This window comes from Podarcis raffonei, chromosome W (assembly GCF_027172205.1).
Source record: "Podarcis raffonei isolate rPodRaf1 chromosome W, rPodRaf1.pri, whole genome shotgun sequence".
NCBI lineage: Eukaryota > Metazoa > Chordata > Lepidosauria > Squamata > Lacertidae > Podarcis > Podarcis raffonei.
Window position 1 is genome coordinate 22906016 of NC_070620.1, and position 22648 is coordinate 22928663.

Sequence of the window (22648 nt, forward strand, 5' to 3'; positions counted from 1 at the left end):
CGGGTCTCGCAGCAACCATCAGCAGCCTTGCTCTCCTGTAAGCGCCGTGGATCTGGGCCTGAAACCCTGTTGTTGGGATACTGCCAGGGAGATGGGGGCATTTGGCAGGCCCCCAGCTGGCTCCAGCCACCAGCCGATCTCCAGTCCTCAGAACAGCATCAAACAGTGACACAAGCCCCAGATACCTTTAGAGACTTGGCACGCTCTAGTCAGCAGAGTGAATAACTTCTCACAACGGAAGTGGCGGACAGAGGCATGTGTAAGCATTATTTACAGGCGTTTATTCAGCATAGTTCAGGAACAAAGGAAAAACATATCTGCTTCCCTTTGTGTCCAAGCAAACAGCAGTAAAGCAAAAGCAATATACAAATGGAAGTTCCCAGCAAACCTGTGCTGGAAGTAAACAGGCATGTGACACACAACAGTCATGCTTGTTCCTTTTAAGGTGGAACGGAACTATATCCTAACACCGACTACATCCGGGGACATTAATTAAATCCAGGGACATTCCAGCCAGTTCCAGCCAGCCAATCCACTGGCTGGGCGCGTGCATTTAAACCAAGGCATGAGCTGGAGAGCTTCCTTCCAGCTTGTATCCTCAATCTGATCGCATCACTGCCGAGAGAAAGGAGAAAAAAAGAAGAAGCCCCAACATTGCAGCCGCCACCACCACTGAGGAGAGGGAGAGCCCGACCCGAGAGAGCAGACCCAGAGGAAGGTATGTCTGCTTTAAAACCTCATTGCTGAGCAAAAAACAGGGTTCCTGGCCATTCCTGTTGTGTACTTCCCCCCCCTTTTCTCCAGCTGGATGGCTTGCCTTTGGGGTGGTGAGGCAAAGCACAACAGCAGGGATTCCCTTTTTCTTTATAAGCCTCAGATTTCCTATTGCGACCTGGGAATCCTCCTAACCAGCGGATGGAAGGCTTTTCTTTGGGTCTGTGAGGCAAAGCACAGCAGCGGGGATCCCCTGCCCCCCCCCCACTTTGTGGGAGAGCTTGCTTGCAGATAGGGATAGTGCGTGGCTGGAGATCCTTTTATTTGTAATTGCTCTGGTTGCTTAGAAGGGTAGTTGGCGGATGAAGTTAATCAAGTCAACTTTAATTGTTTAAACTGCCAGAAAAGGGGCCAGTTTAAAACAGCGGCTGTCTAGTTCACCTAGTTCATGAAAAGCACGCATAAAAAACTTGTTCTATAATAATTGTAATGCATCTGCTTTGCACCTAAGGAGAGCTTCATCAGGATTGAAGAAATGCAGTGTGATACAGGATCTGCCACAGCTTCTCCTCAGGTAAGGTCAGGAGGGTGGGTGGAGGGTGGAGTTGATGAAGTCAACTTTAATCATTTAAATCACTGGGGAAAGGGCCAATTTAAAACCACAGTTGTCTAGTTCACATAGATCCTGAACAAGCATGAAAAACAACCTTGCATACCAGTGGTGCCTACTTGAATAAAATATTGCAGGTAGGGGCCCATGTAAGTTCCACCCCACATAATCGAGTCAAGTTGAATTTCTTAAATTGCCAGAAAAAGGGGCCAATTTAAAACAGTAGCTGTCTGGTTCACATAGTTCCTGAACAAGCATGCATGGAAAAACCGGTTTCTATAATAACTGAAATGTGCTTCATTTGCAACTAAGTAGAGCCTCTCTGCTAATACAGAGCACAATCCAAAGCTTCAGGCAAGGCCATTTATATACCCAGAATCCAGAGCAGCCTTTTCTCATACTCCTCTGAAGTACCACCACTGCAACACCAGCGCTTGGCCTTCTGGCACCTGCAGGCTAGGGAAAGAGCTCTCTGGGCACTGCCTGCCTTTAGCACCCTGGGGTGGAGCTCCTTCTCAGCAATAGCTCCTTCTTCTTTGACGATCACTCATAACTGAGTAAGATTGTCAACCGATGCCTCTGTGCCTTCTGTAAATGTCTACCAGGAACTGTCTGTCCTCTCCAGGATGTTGAAATACTGAAGAAGGCACTCAATAGCCGTAAGATGGGGGCAGAAACAGTACTTAAGGCTGATCAAGCATTTCGTATTACGGTCCAGGAGCTGGAATAAAAACTCCAGCCGTTGCCAGCAATACTCCACGAGCCGCAAGCAAGAGATATTTTTGAGAATCCTGTCTTCACAAATTCCAGGGACATGGCCCTCCCAGTGATGTTGAGGGAGGGTCATGTTAAGGTGGGGAGGTGGGGTTGGGAGTTTGCAGATAAGAGTTAAAAGTTAAACATGTAAAGGCTAATGGAATTATATTTAAAAATCAAAAGTCACTGTGGTGATTCACGTTATAGTGTGAGACAAAAGACAAGATGGAAAAGAAAAGGGAAAGAGAAAGATAAGATAAAATAAGGAAGAGAGAAAAGAGATAGAGAGAAAAAGAAGAAAGAAAGAAAAAGAAAAAGAAAACACAAAAAAATCCTGTTGAAAATGGTTTGTTTGTTTGTTTGTTTGTTCAGAAAAGAGAAGGGAAAGAAAAAAACCATTGTAATAAGTAAATAGAAAAAAGGGGGGAAGTGGGTATGGAAAAGTAGATATATATAGTATATCTGGCAGGGTAAGAAGCCAAGAATTCAATTCAAGTTATTAACAGATGCTAAAGAAAGAGGAGGCTTCGCCCTGCCAGACCTGAAATTATATTATGAAGCTTCATGTCTCTGTTGGTTAAAGGAATGGATAAAATTAGAAAACACAGAGCTGCTAGATTTAGAAGGATTTGATAATAGATTTGGGTGGCACGCTTATTTATGGCTTGAAAAAAAGAAAATCCATAAAGGTTTTGAGAACCACATCTTCCGAAGATCGTTGATAGAAATATGGGATAGGTATAAAAGCCTACTCGAACCAAAAACTCCGCACTGGTTATCTCCATTAGAGGTTATGAGTGTTAAAAAAATCAATATGAGAAGGAACTGGATTACATATGGAAACTTGATTGTTAGGGAAGGGGGGAAATGGAAAATGAAACCATATGAAGAAGTAAAAGAGCATGTATATGATTGGTTGCATTATTTTCAAATAAATGAAATGTTTAAAAAGGATCTTAAAGAATATGGATATATAGAGAAAGATTCAAAATTTCAAACAGAAATAATAAATAATGAATATAAAATTTTATCTAAAATGTATAAGATATTGCTGGAATGGCATACAAAAGATGAAGAAGTTAAATCTGTTATGATACAATGGGCCAGAGATTTCGGATATAATATACAATTTAAAGATTGGATTAAACTATGGAATGAAAATATTAAATTTACCGCATGTACTGCGTTAAAGGAAAATGTTATGAAAATGATTTATAGATGGTATATTACACCGGTAAAACTTGCAAAAATGTATAAAACATGTAAGAAATGTTGGAAATGTAAAGAAAAGGATGGCACTTTTTACCATATGTGGTGGGAATGTAAGAAAGTGAAGAGCTTCTGGGAATTGATATATAATCAATTGAAAAAAAATGTTGAAATATACATTTGTTAAGAAACCAGAGGCCTTTTTGTTAGGAATCTTAGGAAATGAGATAAATAGAAAGGACTGTAAACTTTTCCAATATGCAGTAACAGCGGCAAGAATATTACTGGCCCAGAGATGGAAACAGGAACAAGTACCTACATTGGAGGAATGGAGAATGAAGCTGATGGACTATGCAGAACTTGATAAAATGACAGGGAAGATCAGATACCTACGAGATCAAAAGTTTATTGAGGACTGGGGGAAACTAGTGGAGTACTGGGGATGGATAAGTGACAATGAAATAACGTTAGTGGCATTTAAAGAAGCTCTGTAAAAGTTTAAGAAATATTGTAAGAAAGGAAAACAGGGGTGGAAGGGTAGGTTAAAAGGCAATAGAAAATTTAGGAAATGTGTAATTAAAATGTTTAATTCGGATGATTGTCAGAAAGGCTGATGGAAGTTCAAAAATGGAAAATTTATTAAGTTGTAATGTACACTTATCTTTCTTGATGAAAATTAATAAAAATATTATTAAAAAAAGGAAAAGTAGATATATATAGAATTCTTTAATGAAAAATTTTAAAATAAACTTTTTTAAAAAAGAGAATAAATGGGTAATAATAATGAAAATGAGTAAATGAATAAGAAGTGAATATAAATGGATGAATAATGAGTAATAATGTATTAATAAAAAAGGGAGGGCTGTGTGTATAACTAAAAAAAAGGAGGGAGAGAGAGTGTGTAGCATTCCCAAAACAAGGAAGGATTAGCCCCTGATTAATAGAATACACATGAGGCTTGACCAGCAAGACTCTGGGAGGAGGTGCCAATAATAATTCCTGTCCACACCTTGGCCCAGGTCATTTTATTCACAAAAGAACTTTTTACACAGTGTTCGTAAGAACCAATCAGATTTCCTCTGAGCATTTGAAAAGCCCAACGTGGGACAAAGTTAAAAGTTAAAACTACAAAGAGCTAATTTGAGCATGTATAGTAGTCCAGAGTAAATAAAAGAGGAAGCAAGGAGGAATGCTTTTAGGAAACTCCGGAGGTCATAAACAGCAATAAACAGGAGAGGAAGGATGGGTAGTTTTTACCATCTCTTTGTGAACTCTCTTCCTGAACTCTTTTCCTAGCCCTAAGATTAATAAACCTAACAATAGCTACATCAAAGCTAACTATCATCTTTATGTACTGAGGATGCCTGGTGAAGCAACTGGCCTGTGTTTAGAATGCTTATACGTGCCTGTCAGGCGTAGAAAATGAACAGTAGAGAAAATGGCCAGAGATGCAGAGGCTTGAGGGATTTGATCAGAAATTATTGTTAATGAATCGAACCCAGTCAACGCAATGCTTTCATCATGGACACAATGGCTTGATGCATATTTTATAATTCCTCATAGTTATCCCATCTGATCATTACAAGAGAGAGAGAAGGGAACAAGAAAAAAGGGGCAGTTTTAAGTCTCCTGTGGGACCCCCAGGGCTTGGTGTCAGTTCCCTAGATCAGGGCTGAGGCGGTGGTTCCAGGAAATGGGCTCCAATGGTTCAGGCCACCTACATGGGCACCACCATTACAGTCCTTCATAGGGTTTTAAAATATTGATAAGAAATGGACTGAAAATAAACTAAATAAAATAAAACATGTTTTTTGCTGTACCCCCCTCCACTGGCAGGGGAGGGCCCATGCCGCGTTTTTCTATCCCCCAGCTGGTCCCCGGTGCATGGTTCCTCTGCTCTTTTGTTCCAGCCGCTGGTGATATTGGCTTGGGGTCGGACCTGGGCTAGGTGGTGCGTTCCCTCCGGGCTTCCCTGTCTCTCCCGATCCCCTCCTATCGTTCTCCTTCACACACACACCCATGTTAACTGTGGGGGTGCCTTACCAATACAGTCGTATCTTGGATCCCAAACGCCTGGTGACTCGAACGTTTTGGCTCCCAAATGCCACAAACCCGGAAGTGAGTGTTCCGGTTTGTGAACGTTCTTTGGAACCCAAATGTCCGATGGGGCTTCCATGGCTTCTGATTGAGTGCAGGAAGCTCCTGCAGCCAATCAGAAGCCGCGGCGAATGTTTTCGAACGGACTTCTGGAATGGATTCCGTTTGACTTCCAAGGTACCACTGTATATCTTCTCAGAGCAGGGGCAATCCTATTGCCGCCTTCAGTTCTGGTAAAGCTAAGAATTGCTTGTGCAGATCTTGATGTCTTCAAGGCCGAAGCTGTCATCTGATGTGACCAAGTATTCCTATCAGAGAACCAAATCCTCAAATAGTTGAAATGCCTCACTTGTTCAATGGTTTGTCCATTTAGGAGCCATTAATGCTTCATGGGCTGTGCCCCCAATATTACGGCTTTTGTCTTGGAAAAATATGTATTCAAATCTTTGTTATGACACAGTCTCCCAAAGTTCTTTAGTAATCGCTTCATACCCACTTGTGTTTATGCTAACAACACCGTATCATTGGCATGTAGCAAAATGGATACATTATGGGATAAAACTGAAATAGGGAAAGACTTCCGGTTTGGCACGGACATCGGGAAGAAGTGCGGAATAGCCTCTTGGGGAATTCCGAGCAGTGCGGGGGCTTTATAGAGGTCCGCAAGGACTCTGCGGACCTCAGAACCTCAAGGGGAATACCTTGAGGGACGGAGCACCCAGCGGCGCCCAGACATGCTCTACTGCTTCTCGGGTTTAAATAATAATCTGAGGACGGGATAGAGCTGCGGGCGCGAAGGGGCAGTCTCAGGCTTCTGATGAAAGTGTCAAGCTTCCACGATAAAATTGAATTCCGAAGAATGGGATATTCTTAAACACTGACAATCAGGAGGAATTCAAAGAATTTGACCAGCCAAGGGATGCAAAAAGGGAGTCCGTCCCGGTGTAAAGATGGCACAGGGAACAAAGACATAAGAACAAAGGCGGAAGTGAACGTTCCTGCTGAGTAAGTGTAAAACTGAAAGTCCTCAGAGGGAGGCAAACACCGTTTTATAATGTTGAAAGGGGGGAAAGAGTTAAAAGGGGACTTTGTTTCTCTTCCCCTTCATGGATCACTGCCTTGCCATGGCGAAGGGGCTTGAAGAACTCAGAGAAGCTATGAACTATGCCGAGCAGGGCACCCAAGATGAACAGGTCATAGTGCAGAGTTTTGACCAAACGTGATCCACCTGGAGGAGGAACTGCCAAGCCACTCCAGTAACCCTGCCAAGAAAACTCCATGGACAAAGACAACAGGCATATAAAAGTTATGACGCTGGAAGATGAGCCCCTTAGGTCGGAAGGCGTCCAACATGCTACTGGGGAAGAGCGGAGGGCAAGTACAAGTAGATCCAGAGCTGATGAAGCAGCTGGGCCAAAGCCGAAAGGACGCTCAGTTGCGGATATGCCTGGAAGCGAAAGGAAAGTCCAATGCTGTAAAGAAAAATATTGCATAGGAACCTGGAATGTAAGAACCATGAACCTGGGTAAGTTGGAGGTGGTCAAAAATGAGATGACAAGAATAAATATTGACATCCTGGGCATCAGTGAACTAAAATGGACGGGAATGGGCGAATTCAGTTCGGATGACCATCATATCTACTACTGTGGGCAAGAAACACGTAAAAGAAATGGAGTGGCCCTCATAGTCAACAAAAGAGTGGCGAAAGCTGTACTGAGATGCAATCTCAAAAATGATAGAATGATCTGGAGTTGGGAGGATAGTCCCAAGATGGCGGCTGTAACAACTTCTCCTTTGTGAACCCTCCGGTTTACAAACCTTTATAGCCTTTTATAGCTTTTTACAGCCGTCTTTATAGCTGTTTTTATTAGACTTTTAAATTATTTTACCTCTGTTAGAAGTTTTAATCGTTTTACTTCTATGGTTGGCCAATATACGTATCAACAAGGATATTCAAACCTTCTGCTGAGAAAGCCTACTGCTGATTAGTAACGCCGCCTTGAAGACTGGGTTATGTTGAGCAGTGGAGGAGGAGTAGCAGAGGAGTTACGTCCATAAAAGATAAGTTCTCTTTTATCTCCGTTTACCTCTACTTTGAACCTCCGTAGTTAGTGAGACAGCGACAAATGGGTCATGGCAAGCGACCAAGATCTGCTGAGAAAGGTTGCTCACCTCCAAGAGTAAAGCAGTCAAAGCTTGAATCTCCCCCACCACCTACTAACAATAACAGCAAAACGGAGCAAGTAAGTGTTTCTGCGGTCGAAACATACAACCGCTTCTGGCCTCTGTATGATCAAGGAGAGTTGGAAAAGCTAGCTGATCCAGCGGGGGATGGAAGCCATAGGGAAGCCCTCCTCCCTGACACCTTAATTACCCCTCCGTCACTGAAACGGGAAGCATTAGGGCAAACTGCCCATGAATTAGTACCTGATCAAATACAACTGGTAATCAGGACTTTAAGCTTCATTTTCAAGGAATTGGAGGGGATTTCTTTGTCATTGAATAAACTTTCAAGGGCCCTTCTGGCTCATCTACCTTCCTCAACTGAGCTATCTAATTTGCATCAATCTCCTGTGCAGCTTGTAAGTGCCTTAAAGAGACAACTTGACCAGAAATCTCTCCTTAAGGGCCCAAGATGCAGGCTGCCACTGCTCCAAAGGAATAAGCAATCCTTGATTTTTCAACCTAATAAAATATGTTTATCCATTTTTTCCCGTGACGCCCCCAGTCTTAGGTGGAATAACCTGAGGATGGCTAAAGGGTACCTACGTGATTTGTTAAATATTCCATTTTTCCAGATAGATCTTATATCTGTAGCACCCCTAAATGCCACGCCCTGGCCAAGGAAATTTATGCTCTCCTTCCAGTCTGCAAGGATTCCACATCTTCTTGTAAGACAAAAAGATCGGCTGGCACCCTGGGAGATTGTAACAACAAGAGTCTTTAAGGACACGAGTGTTAAACCTCTTTTTGCCAACATCTTAACCGGCAATGAACGCTCGTTTCCTTCTTCTGTTTCTATAATAACGGGAAAAATACCTAGCCGGGTACCCCCTGTTCCACCTGCGACCCCAAGTGTCCATCTAGTTACGTTGAGGAATGATCCAATTGCAAGCGGAGATTGGAATATCCCTGAAGAGAGAAATCTTATCTCCTCCTATGGAAAACTCCCTTCAGAAGAACAGCAGGCTATTCTCGATAGATTGGATCTACTCAAACAAAGACTCCTATCGCAAGGGGACCCCTCTATACCGATGAGAGAGGAGAGCAGGCGCTCCACGTCCCACATGGCGTCTCCATCAAATGCCTTGATAATTTCTCAACCTGCTACCTTGTTACCCCCTACTGATCTGAATCAGCAGTCACCTGTTGACCAACAGCACCATTCTACCGTGGAGGAAGTCGATAAACTCAATACTCCCGTCTCAGACCTTATGCCCAATCAAAATATGGAAGTTGATGACTCCTTTGCCTCAATGCCTGAGCTAGAATCTACCCTGCCTGAAGATCACCAGGAAATGACTATGCATGCACCATACCCACGTTCACGTCCTTCTATACATCTGCGTGATAATTCTTCTCCATCTGCGCAGCAACTACAAGTGATGGCCGGATCACCTCTTAGCGCTACCCTGGTTAAGACTGACAACTCTGACGGATCTACTAGTATAGCCCATCAAAGACTTGTTACTACTCACCTCAATGAACAGCATCCGTCCTCACCAACTTTGCCTAATTCTTCCTCCCCGGCAAAGCCCTTCCTGCCTGTTAATGTTACCAAATCATCGATTCAATTAACACAGAAGAAGACCTTATCTGCACAAACTAAAATTACCGATTTCCTTATGGGCCCTCGTTCTACCTCCAAGAACCCATTAAACAACTCAAAGTGACAATTACCGGGACAGCACAAGGACCCGACATTATCAATACTTAGCTGGAACATTGCTGGTTGGAGAACCAAAAAATCAGACCCCGAATTCAGGAAGTACATAAATTCATTTAATATCATTCTATTCCAAGAAACATGGGATGAGGAAGAGATTACCATAGACGGCTTTGATCTTCTAACACTTCCGGCCTCCCCTTCTTTGAAAGGTGGACGCCCCAAAGGGGGTCTTTTGATTGGGATCTCACTCCAACTTCGCGCCAAATTCACTCTGGTACGGGCTTCCCCGCCTTTTGCTTTATCTGGACTGATCGCAGAAGGGAAGTCCTCATTACTAATTACTAATGTTTATCTCCTCCCCGAAGGCTCAGCGCCGGATCTTGATTGGAGATGGGAATCATTTGAAAATCACCTACTGTCATGTCATACCAAATGCCCTAACTCGTACTCCTTAATTGGGGGAGACTTTAATGCTCGTATTGCCACAAATTGGGACCTACTAACCAAGTCCAAATGGTGGACTCCCCCATGTTTGGACAACTTTGACTTGGAACATGCCAGAATTAGAACTTCAAAGGACAACAGAGTAAACAAAGCAGGAGTGACCCTTTACCAAATGGCCATTCGCCTGAATCTAGTATTTTTGAACGGCACCTTCCCCCCCGATATACCGGGGGAGTTCACTCACCTGGGACTAGCATCTAACAGTGTTATCGATTACTTCTTGATCTCCGCAAACTTGGCCGTTAATGTACTTTCCTTCCAAGTTGAAAACCAACATTTCAGTGATCACCTCCCAATAGTGACCACTTTGTCATTGTTCCGGTGCCAGAACGACTATAAACACTCAGTCCTTCTGGAAACCTCATCATCGATCAAAATAAGAGGGATCAAATGGTCGGAGGCTGTGGCCCAAAAATACCAGGTTTTTTCCCATAGGGAAATTACTGCCTATTTACCTCAAATAACTACTGATTTACAAGATTCCAATTCGGTTTTGAAACTTTTTAACCTTCTTATAACAAACCTTACCACTTTTTTTACATCACCTCCTCAAAAGGCGAAAGTGGCGCATTGCAGTGCTGGGGCCCCTTGGTTTAACACCTCTTGCAAACAAGCAAGATCCCTTCTTCGTTCCATCTATAATGAATACAAAAACTCTAATGCCCAGGCTCTACCATCCTCCTATTTACAAGCTAAAAGAGCATACAAACAGACTTTAAAGCTGGCCAAACGCGAGTGGTATCAAAAGCGTTGGCGAGCCTTGATTGCGGCCTCGAGATCCCGCAGACCACAGGAATTTTGGGCTCTGATAAACAAAAGAGGAAGGAAGTACCCACTGACGATTATCCCTGCGCCCACATGGGAACAATTCTTGAGTAAATATTTCTCCTTGGCAGAGGAATCCAACTCATCCACGGAATTCCGAGCCGACCATTTACCTTTGTGGCCCTCCACCGACCCAGACCTGATAATGGACTTGATATTTGATCTGAAAACGGGCAAAGCCCCCGGGCCGGATCTAGTCCCTGCTGAGGCTATTGTTGCGCAACCGAGGTGGTGGGCTGAAATTCTGGCCAAAGTCTTTGATGCAATTAATTCTACGGGGCGTATCCCCAGGTCATGGAAGGAGGCCGTGATCGTGCCAGTCCATAAAAAGGGTCCCCCTGCTGACCCGGAGAACTATCGGAACATCAGCCTTTTGTCTATCATCGGGAAAATCTATGCAAAATTTTTGCTTTCTAAGCTATCCCATTGGGCAAACGACTCAAATTTGATTGGCCATGAGCAAGCAGGCTTTAGGAACAATTATTCGACCTCGGACCATATGGTAATCACGTATCATCTTGCCAGAAAATATTCTGCCCCGAGTCGGGGGCGCCTATGTCTCGCTTTCATAGACCTAAAGGCTGCCTTCGACAGTATCCCAAGAAACTGCCTATGGAAGAAATTAGAGAGATGGGGCATAGATAGAAGGCTGTTATGGCTTATAACCCAATTACACCATGGGTCGTCGGCTAGAGTGAGACTCACACCGGCGGGAAACCTATCCAACGAGGTCCCAATAAATAGAGGTGTGCGCCAAGGCTGCATTTTGGCCCCACTCCTCTTCAACTTGTTTATTAGCGATATGAAGCTCTTTCTGAATGAGTCTCAAGCCAACATTCATGCCCCCCGCCTAGCTGATTTTCGCTGCCCATTGCTCCTATATGCCGACGATGCAGCGATCCTTTCCTACTCTAGAGTCGGTTTATGCAGAGCTCTAAAGATTTTTGCGGCTTATTGCAAACTCAACCATTTGACAATTAATTATGGGAAATCTAAAGTCCTGGTCTTCACCAGGTCTCGGAAAACTTACAGCTGGAAGTTAGATGGAGTCCAATTAGAACAGGTTTTCAAATTTAAATACCTGGGAGTCTTTTTTCACTACAATTTAAGCTGGAAGCCACAGATACAGTATTTACTAAACAAAGGGAAAACAATACTTTATACTCTACTCCAATTTTTTGCGGCCGACGGAGCCTCTCACATCCCTTCTGCATTGAAGGTATACCACGCAAAAGTGGTCTCCACCCTCTGTTATGCTGCCCCGCTTTGGGCCCCAGGGTCCAATTTAACATTGCTGGGGACATTGCAGAATCAGTTTCTCCGTCGCCTTCTGAAACTCCCCATGTGTGTGAGCAACGCAGCCATACGTCTGGAGTTAAGGATTGCATCATTGGAGACTGTCATCTGGAAGCGAGTCTTTGGCTATTGGCTGTCCAGCTGGCATAGGCTTCCCGACCATTATCTTTTTCAGTGCCTCTGGCGGGACGTCTTTGTCAATCCGTGGGTAGGAAAAATCCAAGCCAAACTTCTGAGCATCGGAATTTCCCCAGCGGACTCCTTAAAGATGAACTTACGCTCAGCCAAAAGCCTTATTGAGCAAAGATTAGCAGACATTGAAAATCAACACAACCTCGCCAGTGGTGGGGGTGTCTGCTCCCCCCAGGTATCACGGAATAACCCCACCACTTGGCCTTCCATCATACATGTCATCTCTTTCATCAGTACCACACCGACTCGCATTTATTCGTGCAAGGTTCAATGTCTTTCCATCGAACCTGCTGAGCCACAGATTTTCCAAGGGTTTGGTGTCTCCGCTATGCGTGTGTGACGGGAAAACTGTTGAATCTCTTCCACATATAATGTTCAACTGTCCCCTACATAGCATAGCCAGGACTAAATTCCTGGGTCCTGCTTTACTGCGCTTGGTTGGCAGGCCTGTTGAGTTACACGCCGCTCTGCTTTTGCAGGATACAGATCCTTCTGTAACTCTGCAGGTGGCGAGATTCCTGAATGCGGTTATCTCACACACAAAAACCACCAAAAAACAACAAAAACACCAAAACTAATCGGACCGTTATGATGAGAGTGCATGTCAGATCTCGTCTTCAGTTTTTCTTTTTCTGTGAACCGTCCCTTGGAGCTCTCCTGGCCCCAAGCTGTCATTTGGCTCTGCTCAAGGACCCACCCTTGCATCGTGGTGTTCACCTTCTGTTGTCGGATATATCGGCCTTTATGTCTCTGTGTTTTTATGTTTGTACATACTTTATGGGCTAATAGCCATAAATAAATAAATAAAAAGATCTCAATACGAATCTAAGGCAGACCTTTTAACATCACAGTAATCCAAGTTTATGCACCAACCACTGGTGCTGAAGAAACTGAAATTGACCAATTCTATGAAGACTTACAACACCTTATAGAAGTGACACCAAAGAAGGATGTTCTTCTCATTATAGGGGATTGGAATGCTAAAGTAGGGAGTCAAGAGATAAAAGGAACAACTGGCAAGTTTGGCCTTGGAGATCAAAATGAAGCAGGGCAAAGGTTAATAGAGTTCTGTCAAGAGAACAAGCTGGTCATCACAAACACGCTTTTCCAAAAACACAAGAGACGACTCTACACATGGACATCACCAGATGGGCAGCATCGAAATCAGATTGATTATATTCTCTGCAGCCAAACATGGAGAAGCTCTATACAGTCAGCAAAAATAAGACCTGGAGCTGACTGTGGCTCAGATCATCAGCTTCTTATAGCAAAATTCAAGCTTAAACTGAAGAAAGTAGGAAAAACCACTGGGCCAGTAAGATACAATCTAAATCAAATTCCTTATGAATACACAGTGGAAGTGAGGAACAGGTTTAAGGATTTAGATTTGCTGGACAGAGTGCCTGAAGAACTATGGATGGAGGCTCGCAACATTATACAGGAGGCAGCAACGAAAACCATCCCAATGAAAAGGAAATGCAAGAAAGCAAAGTGGCTGTCCAACGAGGTCTTACAAATAGCAGGGGAGAGAAGGCAAGCAAAATGCGAGGGAGATAGTGAAAGATACAGGAAATTGAATGCAGATTTCCAAAGAATAGCAAGGAGAGACAAGAAGGCCTTCTTAAACGAGCAATGCAAAGAAATAGAGGAAAGCAATAGAATGGGAAGAACCAGAGATCTGTTCAAGAAAATTGGAGATATGAAAGGAACATTTCATAGAATCATAGAATCATAGAATCATAGAGTTGGAAGAGACCACAAGGGCCATCGAGTCCAACCCCCTGCCAAGCAGGAAACACCATCAGAGCACTCCTGACATATGGTTGTCAAGCCTCTGCTTAAAGACCTCCAAAGAAGGAGACTCCACCACACTCCTTGGCAGCAAATTCCACTGTCGAACAGCTCTTACTGTCAGGAAGTTCTTCCTAATGTTTAGGTGAAATCTTCTTTCTTGTAGTTTGGATCCATTGCTCCTTGTCCGCTTCTCTGGAGCAGCAGAAAACAACCTTTCTCCCTCCTCTATGTGACATCCTTTTATATATTTGAACATGGCTATCATATCACCCCTTAACCTCCTCTTCTCCAGGCTAAACATGCCCAGCTCCCTTAGCCGTTCCTCATAAGGCATCGTTTCCAGGCCTTTGACCATTTTGGTTGCCCTCCTCTGGACACGTTCCAGTTTGTCAGTGTCCTTCTTGAACTGTGGTGCCCAGAACTGGACACAGTACTCCAGGTGAGGTCTGACCAGAGCAGAATACAGTGGCACTATTACTTCCCTTGATCTAGATGCTATACTCCTATTGATGCAGCCCAGAATTGCATTGGCTTTTTTAGCTGCCGCGTCACACTGTTGGCTCATGTCAAGTTTGTGGTCAACCAAGACTCCTAGATCCTTTTCACATGTAGTGCTCTCAAGCCAGGTGTCACCCATCTTGTATTTGTGCCTCTCATTTTTTTTGCCCAAGTGCAATACTTTACAAGTTTTGAAGTGTGATCCTGTCCCCTGGGGTGTTAGCCACCCCTCCCAGTTTGGTGTCATCTGCAAATTTGATCAGGATGCCCTTGAGTCCATCATCCAAGTCGTTGATAAAGATGTTGAATAAGACCGGGCCCAAGACAGAACCCTGTGGCACCCCACTAGTCACTCTTCTCCAGGATGAAGAGGAACCAATGATGAGCACCCTTTGGGTTCAGTCAGTCAGCCAGTTACAAATCCACTGAGTGGTAGCATAGTCAAGACCGCATTTTACCAGCTTCTTTACAAGAATATCATGGGGCACCTTGTCAAATGCCTTGCTGAAATCAAGGTAGGCTACATCCACTGCGTTCCCTTCATCTACCAGGCTTGTAATTCTGTCAAAAAACGAGATCAGGTTAGTCTGACATGACTTATTTTTCAGAAATCCATGCTGACTATTGGTGATCACAGCATTCCTTTCTAGGTGCTCACAGACTGTTTGTTTAATGATCTGCTCCAGAATCTTCCCTGGTATTGATGTCAGACTGACTGGGCGATAATTATTTGGGTCCTCTCTTTCCCCCTTTTTGAAAATAGGGACATTTGCCCTCCTCCAGTCTGCCAGGACTTCGCCTGTTCTCCAGGAATTCTCAAAGATGACTGCCAGTGGTTCTGAAATCACATCTGCCAGTTCTTTTAATACTCTTGGATGCAGTTCATCTGGCCCTGGAGACTTGAATACATCTAGACTAGCCAAGTATTCTTGTACTATCTCCTTAGTTATTCTGGGCTGTGTTTCCTCTGCTGAATCATTTGCTCCAAATTCTTCAGGTCGGGCATTGTTTTCTTTATCAGAGAAGACTGAGGCAAAGAAGGCATTGAGGAGTTCAGCCCTTTCTGTGTCCCCTGTTTGCATTTCACCATCTTCTCCTCTGAGTGACCCCACTGTTTCTTTGTTCTTCCTTTTGCTACGAACATACCCATAAAAGCCTTTTTTGTCGCTTTTAACCTCTCTAGCAAGCCTGAGTTCATTCTGTGCTTTAGCTTTTCTGACTTTGTGTCTACACGTGCTGGCTATTTGTTTGAATTCCTCTTTGGTGGTTTCCCCCCTTTTCCATTTTTTGTACACATCCTTTTTTAATCTTAACTCAGTTAAAAGTTCTTTAGGCTTCTTTAGGCACCTTCCATGTTTCCGTCTCATTGGTATTGCCTGAAGTTGTGCTTTTACTATCTCCCTCTTAACAAACTCCCAGCCATCATGAACTCCCTTTCCTTTTAGTATTACTGTGCATGGGATCTCACCCAGCACTTCCCTAAGTTTTATGAAGTCGGCTTTCTTAAAGTCAAGAAATTGAGTCCTAGTATGCTTGGCTGCTCCTTTCCGCTGTATAGTAAACTTCAGAAGAGCATGATCACTCGCGCCTAATGATCCTTCCACTTCTACCCCACTAACCAGGTCATCAACATTGGTTAGGACCAGATCTAAAATGGCTGTTCCTCTTGTTGCTTCTCCCACTTTCTGGACAATGAAGTTGTCTGCAAGGCCAGTGAGGAATCTGTTTGACCTTAGGCTCTTGGCTGAGTTTGACATCCAACAAATATCCGGGTAATTGAAGTCCCCCATTACTACTATCTCCCTTCCTTTTGCATGCTTGGCCATCTGTTCCAGGAAGGCATCATCTATGTCCTCCGTTTGGCTTGGGGATCTATAGTAAACTCCCACAATGAGGTCACTGTTATTCTTCTCTCCCTTAATTTTGACCCAAATGCTCTCACTTTGGCTTTGAGGTTCTAAATCTTGGATCTCTTCACAGGTATACACATCCCTGACATATAACGCCACTCCTCCTCCTTTCTTGTCTGGTCTGTTTCTCTGAAATAGATTGTATCCCTCCATTATTACATTCCAATCGTGGGATTTATCCCACCAGGTTTCAGTGATTCCTATTATGTCATATTTAGTTTGCTGTACCAAGAGCTCAAGCTCATCTTGTTTATTTCCCATGCTTTGCGCATTAGTGTACAGACATTGAAGTCCATTAATCATTCCCCCGTGTCTCTTATTTAAGGATTTTTTCCTCCCACCACTAGGTCTGCGTGCTGTTTGCTCCATTCGGTCTATGACATTTGGATGATCTTCTTCATCAATTGATAGACTCCTACCTTCAGGAGCACTGTCTCCCTCCCCCATATTAGTCAGTTTAAAGCCCTCCTGATGAGGTTTCTGAGATTTTTTGCAAAAACATTCCTCCCAACCGTTGTGAGGTGCAGCCCATCGCTTGCCAGAAGTCCATCTTCAAGAAACTGCATTCCGTGATCTAAGAATCCAAACCGTTCCTGTTTACACCATTTGCGAAGCCAGTTGTTCACTTCCACTATTTTTCCCTCTCTCCCTGGGCCACGTCGTTCAACTGGGAGGACAGATGAGATGACAATTTGTGCATTTAATTGCTTCAATTTCCTGCCCAGAGCCTCGTAATCTCTTTTGATCTTCTGGAGGCTATTGCTTGCAGTGTCATTGGTTTCCACATGAACCAAGAGGAAGGGGTATTTGTCAGTGGGTTTTATGATTCCTTGCAGTCGTTCAGTTACATCTTGGATCTTAGCCCCAGGGAGACAGCACACTTCCCGAGACATCTTGTCAGGCCCACAGATCACTGCTTCTGTTCCCCTCAGTAGGGAATCCCCTATCACCACTACACGCCTCCTCTTAGGTCTGGTCGGGGTTCTTCCGTGAGCTGTCCGTTCCAAGGTCGCCTGCACATTCCCTGAGGACTGCCTTTGCTGCTCGCCTTCATATACCTGATTGACTGTAATGAGGGAGAGATCCTCAAATGGAGTCTGCTCTTCGTCTTCCATGCTAGGGGAAAGGACCTCAAAGCGATTGCGTATTTCTAAACAATCAGAGCGAACCCTGGGCCTCCTACTTCTTTGAGTCACGTTTCTCCATATATCTGGCTCCTGTGTTGGTGAACTAGCCTCCTTCTCAGGGGAGTCCCCTGTCTCCTCCTTGGTGGAGACGGTGTGCTCTGTTGCTTCCAAGAAGAGCTCCAGCTCTCTAATTCTTTGGAGCGTAGCTACACGTTCCTCCAGTTGCTGGACTTTGTCTTTTAAGAGGGCAATCAACATGCAATTGCTGCAGGTATAGCTGCCTGCAACCTTTGGCAAGATGGCAAACATTGCCATCTTTTCGTACAAAGATTACCATAATAAAGGACAAAAGTGGAAAGGACCTAACAGAAGCAGAAGACATCAAGAAGAGGTGGCAAGAATACACAGAGGAATTATACCAGAAAGATATAGATGTCTCGTGTACCCCAGGTAGTGTGGTTGCTGACCTTGAGCCAGACATCCTGGAGAGTGAAGTCAAATGGGCCTTAGGAAGCACTGCAAATAACAAGGCCAGTGGAAGTGAAGGTATTCCAGCTGAACTATTTAAAATTTTAAAAGATGATGCTGTTAAGGTGCTACACTCAATATGCCAGCAAGTTTGGAAAACTCAGCAGTGGCCAGAAGATTGGAGAAGATCAGTCTACATCCCAATCCCAAAGAAGGGCAGTGCCAAAGAATGCTCCAACTACCGCACAATTGCACTCATTTCACACGCCAGGAAGGTTATGCTTAAAATTCTACAAGGAAGGCTCAAGCAGTATGTGGACCGAGAACTCCCAGAAGTGCAAGCTGGATTTAGAAGACGCAGAGGAACCAGAGACCAAATTGCAAACATGCACTGGATTATGGAGAAAGCTAGAGAGTTCCAGAAAGACATCTACTTCTGCTTCATTGACTATGCAAAAGCCTTTGACTGTGTCGACCACAGCAAACTATGGCAAGTTCTTAAAGAAATGGGAGTGCCTGATCACCTCATCTGTCTCCTGAGAAATCTCTATGTGGGACAAGAAGCTACAGTTAGAACTGGATATGGAACAACTGAGTGGTTCAAAATTGGGAAAGGAGTACGGCAAGGCTGTATATTGTCTCCCTGCTTATTTAACTTATATGCAGAATTCATCATGCGAAAGGCTGGGCTGGATGAATCCCAAGCCGGAATTAAGATTGCTGGAAGAAATATCAACAACCTCAGATATGCAGATGACACAACCTTGATGGCAGAAAGTGAGGAGGAATTAAAGAACCTTTTAATGAGGGTGAAAGAGGAGAGCGCAAAATATGGTCTGAAGCTCAACATCAAAAAAACGAAGATCATGGCCACTGGTCCCATCACCTCCTGGCAAATAAAAGGGGAAGAAATGGAGGCAGTGAGAGATTTTACTTTCTTGGGCTCCATGATCACTGCAGATGGTGACAGCAGTCACGAAATTAAAAGACGCCTGCTTCTTGGGAGAAGGGCAATGACAGGCCTAGACAGCATCTTGAGAAGTAGAGATGTCACCTTGCCAACAAAGGTCCGTATAGTTAAAGCTATGGTTTTCCCAGTAGTGATGTATGGAAGTGAGAGCTGGACCATAAAGAAGGCTGATCGCCGAAGAATTGATGCTTTTGAATTATGGTGCTGGAGGAGACTCTTGAGAGTCCCATGGACTGCAAGAAGATCAAACCTATCCATTCTTAACGAAATCAGCCCTGAGTGCTCACTGGAAGGACAGATCGTGAAGCTGAGGCTCCAGTACTTTGGCCACCTCGTGAGAAGAGAAGACTCCCTGGAGAAGACCCTGATGTTGGGAAAGATGGAGGGCACAAGGAGAAGGGGGCGACAGAGGACGAGATGGTTGGATAGTGTTTTCGAGGTTACCAGCATGAGTTTGACCAAACTGCGGGAGGCAGTGGAGGACAGAGGTGCCTGGCGTGCTCTGGTCCATGGGGTCACGAAGAGTCGGACACGACTAAACGACTAAACAACAACAACAATTGTTTCTCTTCTTTTCTTGTGAAGACTTTGTGGCTCGGTGGGAGAAACAGTATCGTGCTGAGCTCCAGCCCAGAGACTCAGATACTTTGTATAAAACTTTCTATAAAACAGAGGGGAAAGCTGGCAACATCGGAAGGGATTGACAAGTGAAAGTGGGACAGAGCAGTAAAAGTTTTAAATTGTGCTGCAGAGATCCCTAAGCCTCTCATTTCTGATTAAACGGACATAGAAGAGGTTTGAATTGAAACTGTGATCATTCTCATACCCTCACTGGAATGAGAAGGGAGGAACTTAATTTGGAAAAATGCATTATACCCAAATATCCTTTGGATTAAGCCTGCAAGTGGCTAGAAAAATCACCTCCCTGGCTCCCTGACTGGATTACAACTTCACCTCGATCTATATGTTGGATTGAGCCGACAAGTGGTGGAAGATCAGAAGAGGACCTTTAAATTGAGACAGTACTTGGGACAATGTCTATATATTTCTGATTTGTATTACTTCTTTTTTCCTTTTCCTTTCTTTTCGGACAGTATTTGATGTTCATTTAAATGGGTGATCTCTAAAGTACGTGGCCAAGATAAAGAAATTGAAGGCTATAGTGAAGAGAAGGGAAAACATCTGCGGACCCCCAGGGGTTATTGCCCAAATTACAATTTGTGATTAACTCGCTTTTCGGCTCTTTGGAGTACACGCTCCCTCTAGTGGTGAATGTATAATATTGAGTTATATGCTTTAAAATGTCAGGGGAAAATGGGGGGGGGGGATTGGAGGAATGCCAGGGGATGGAAGACAGTCAAAACAGAAAGAAATTAAGGACTTGGACATTTTATGGTTAAAAATAAAGGAAGAATTTAAACAAAATGAACAACTGTCAGGGAAAGGGAGATGGCTAGAGAGACGAGGGGGGAGAGAGGCAATTACCGAGAGCCGAAAGAGCTCATTAGCAGTCTGTCATCTGATTCAGAGGAGGAAATAGGGAGGGGGCAACCCGTCCCCGGAACTAGCTACTCACAGAACAAAGGAAGTAGGAGGTGTGCCCTCCACCGATGGGCATGCTGGGGAAAAAGACGTCACAAATCTTCAGCTGAGACATCTGACTGAGCTAAGCATGGACGCGTTTGTTTGAACTCTTGTAACTGCTTTGAACTTTTGGTAATAAATCTACAAGACAGAAATGGCTGTGTGCCTGGAACGTTATCTCTGCTAGTTTTGGCAGCACCCACTCCTTACAACAACATATGGAGAAAAAATTAGCAGAAATACAAGAAACCCTGGATAAGAAAATAGAGGGGGGAGGAGTTGTCAAACAAAATTAAAGATTTAACGGTTAGATAAAAAACAACGGAGGAGTTAGTGAAACTAACTCAGAAGGAAGTTACGGAAAATAAGAAAGAGACAGATAGAATTAAAGAGGAAATAACAGAAGTTAGTAAAATACAAGAACAGATCTGGGACAACATGGCTCTTATGGAGATGAGGCAGAAGCAAAAAATTTTAAAATTTAGAGGGGTAGTAGAAGAAGCAAATGAAGATATCAAAGCAAAAATGATTAAAGAATTGGCAAGATTCTCACAAAATTTCTAGAGAGTGCTCCTGAGCAGGAGAGAGTGATAGTACACACATTTCCCACTGAGGACGATTCAGATGATGATGATTTCACTGATTTCAGCTGTACAGAAAGTGATGACACTGATAGCTCGGAGAGCTCAGTTGTCACAGTCATTGAGAGGAAGTCTCACACAATAGATAGGCCTTCACAACTGAAGGATGAACCACTGTTTACCATTGGAACTAGTTCTCCACAGAGTCCTGAGACTGGACCAGTGAGCAGAGAGGATCAGCACCTCATACGTAGGTCTGAGAGAGTTACAAAGGGTCAACCACCCAAGAGGTACTCAAAAGAGTTTAGAATTTAGAATTTTAGCTTCTTACTCCTACTCACAGGTAGTTGCATTCAGTTCCAATTGTCCAGAAAGAAATCGGCGCTCTCCGATAATGGCTTGCGGCTTCACCCCGCGAAGAGGGTAGACGACTCTCAGCTCCGCGCCACTCACCCCCGCTCCATTCAGAAGCCTTTAAAAAGGCTCCTTTGCAGTTGGGGGGGGCACAAATGGAGCCCGCCAAGTCTCCGTGTTCACAGGCTTCACCGCCTGTGATTTCTTCGGGTCTCCGCTTCGCTGCAGCGGCCAGACTCACGCTTCGCGGAGCCGGTTCCCTCCGGAGTTCAGAGGGAACCCGCCATTAATCGCTGGCGCCTACCGGAAGCCTCGGGAACTCCTCTCAACCTACCATCCAGCACTGCAGAGGGGAAGACATTCCGTCTGGCTTTGGTGAAAAGCCTTTGATAGTTAGGTACTGTCAGGTTTTTGATGTAAGATGTTAACTCAAAGACATACCCATATTGAACTCCTGCTGCCAGCGGACTACAGACTGCGTGTGACCGAGATCGCAAGTCACTGTGTGCATTATCCCATAATCTTTGCTTTAAAACCTTTTGGGCACCTTCATAGCCCAGGTAATACAGTTGGGGGGGAGACAGACCAATAGAGGTGGCTTTTTTAGCCATGGTTTTCTGCCATTTGCTGACAAATTCCTCATTGGTCAAATGTTGGTACAGACCCTTCCCTAGATTAAACACTGAAATCCTGAGCCAATGTTTTAGGGCAGCCCACCACGCTCTAGCTGAAATTGGGCATTCACCAGCTTCCAACAGAAGTACGGAGTTGGGGGCGCAGTTAGGTACCTGCAGCAGAGATCGTATAAATTTTGCCTGAAAGCCATCTAGCTTTGGCAGGTCCCCATTATGCCAGACATTTGCTGCATACAGGAGTTGGGAAACGGGCTTTGCGTTGAAAACCCTTAAGGCTGCTGGAACATATTTGCCGCCCTTTGTGAAGAAGAATCTACGTATGGCTAGCTTTGTAATCTCCGCCTTTTGAAGGGAGGTTTGCCAATGGTGCTTCCAAGATCCTGTATGATGGAATGTGAGCCCTAGGTAACTGAAGTATTTTACCTGTTCAAGGTTATGGCCATCCAGCACCCATTTAGACTGGGAGAATCTTCTTTCGAAGACTAAGATTTTAGATTTTTCATAATTAATGGATAAACCATTTCCAGAACAGTAATCAGAAAATTTCCTCAACAGATAACAGAATGTGAGATGATGGCCGCGTCATCAGCATACAACAACAAAGGGGTCTTTCTCATTCCTATTTTTGGAATGTG

The 22648-nt window shown here is 44.2% G+C and overlaps 1 protein-coding gene across 1 annotated transcript; it reads left to right on the forward strand.

Moving 5' to 3' along the window:
• Positions 1 to 5925: 5925 nt before the first annotated feature.
• LOC128405999 (uncharacterized) lies at positions 5926 to 14432 on the forward strand. Its single transcript, XM_053373050.1, has 2 exons — positions 5926 to 6025; positions 12923 to 14432. The coding sequence occupies exons 1-2, from the start codon at positions 5926 to 5928 to the stop codon at positions 13825 to 13827; spliced, it is 1005 nt and encodes a 334-aa protein (XP_053229025.1). The 3' UTR covers positions 13828 to 14432.
• The last annotated feature ends 8216 nt before the right edge of the window (positions 14433 to 22648 follow it).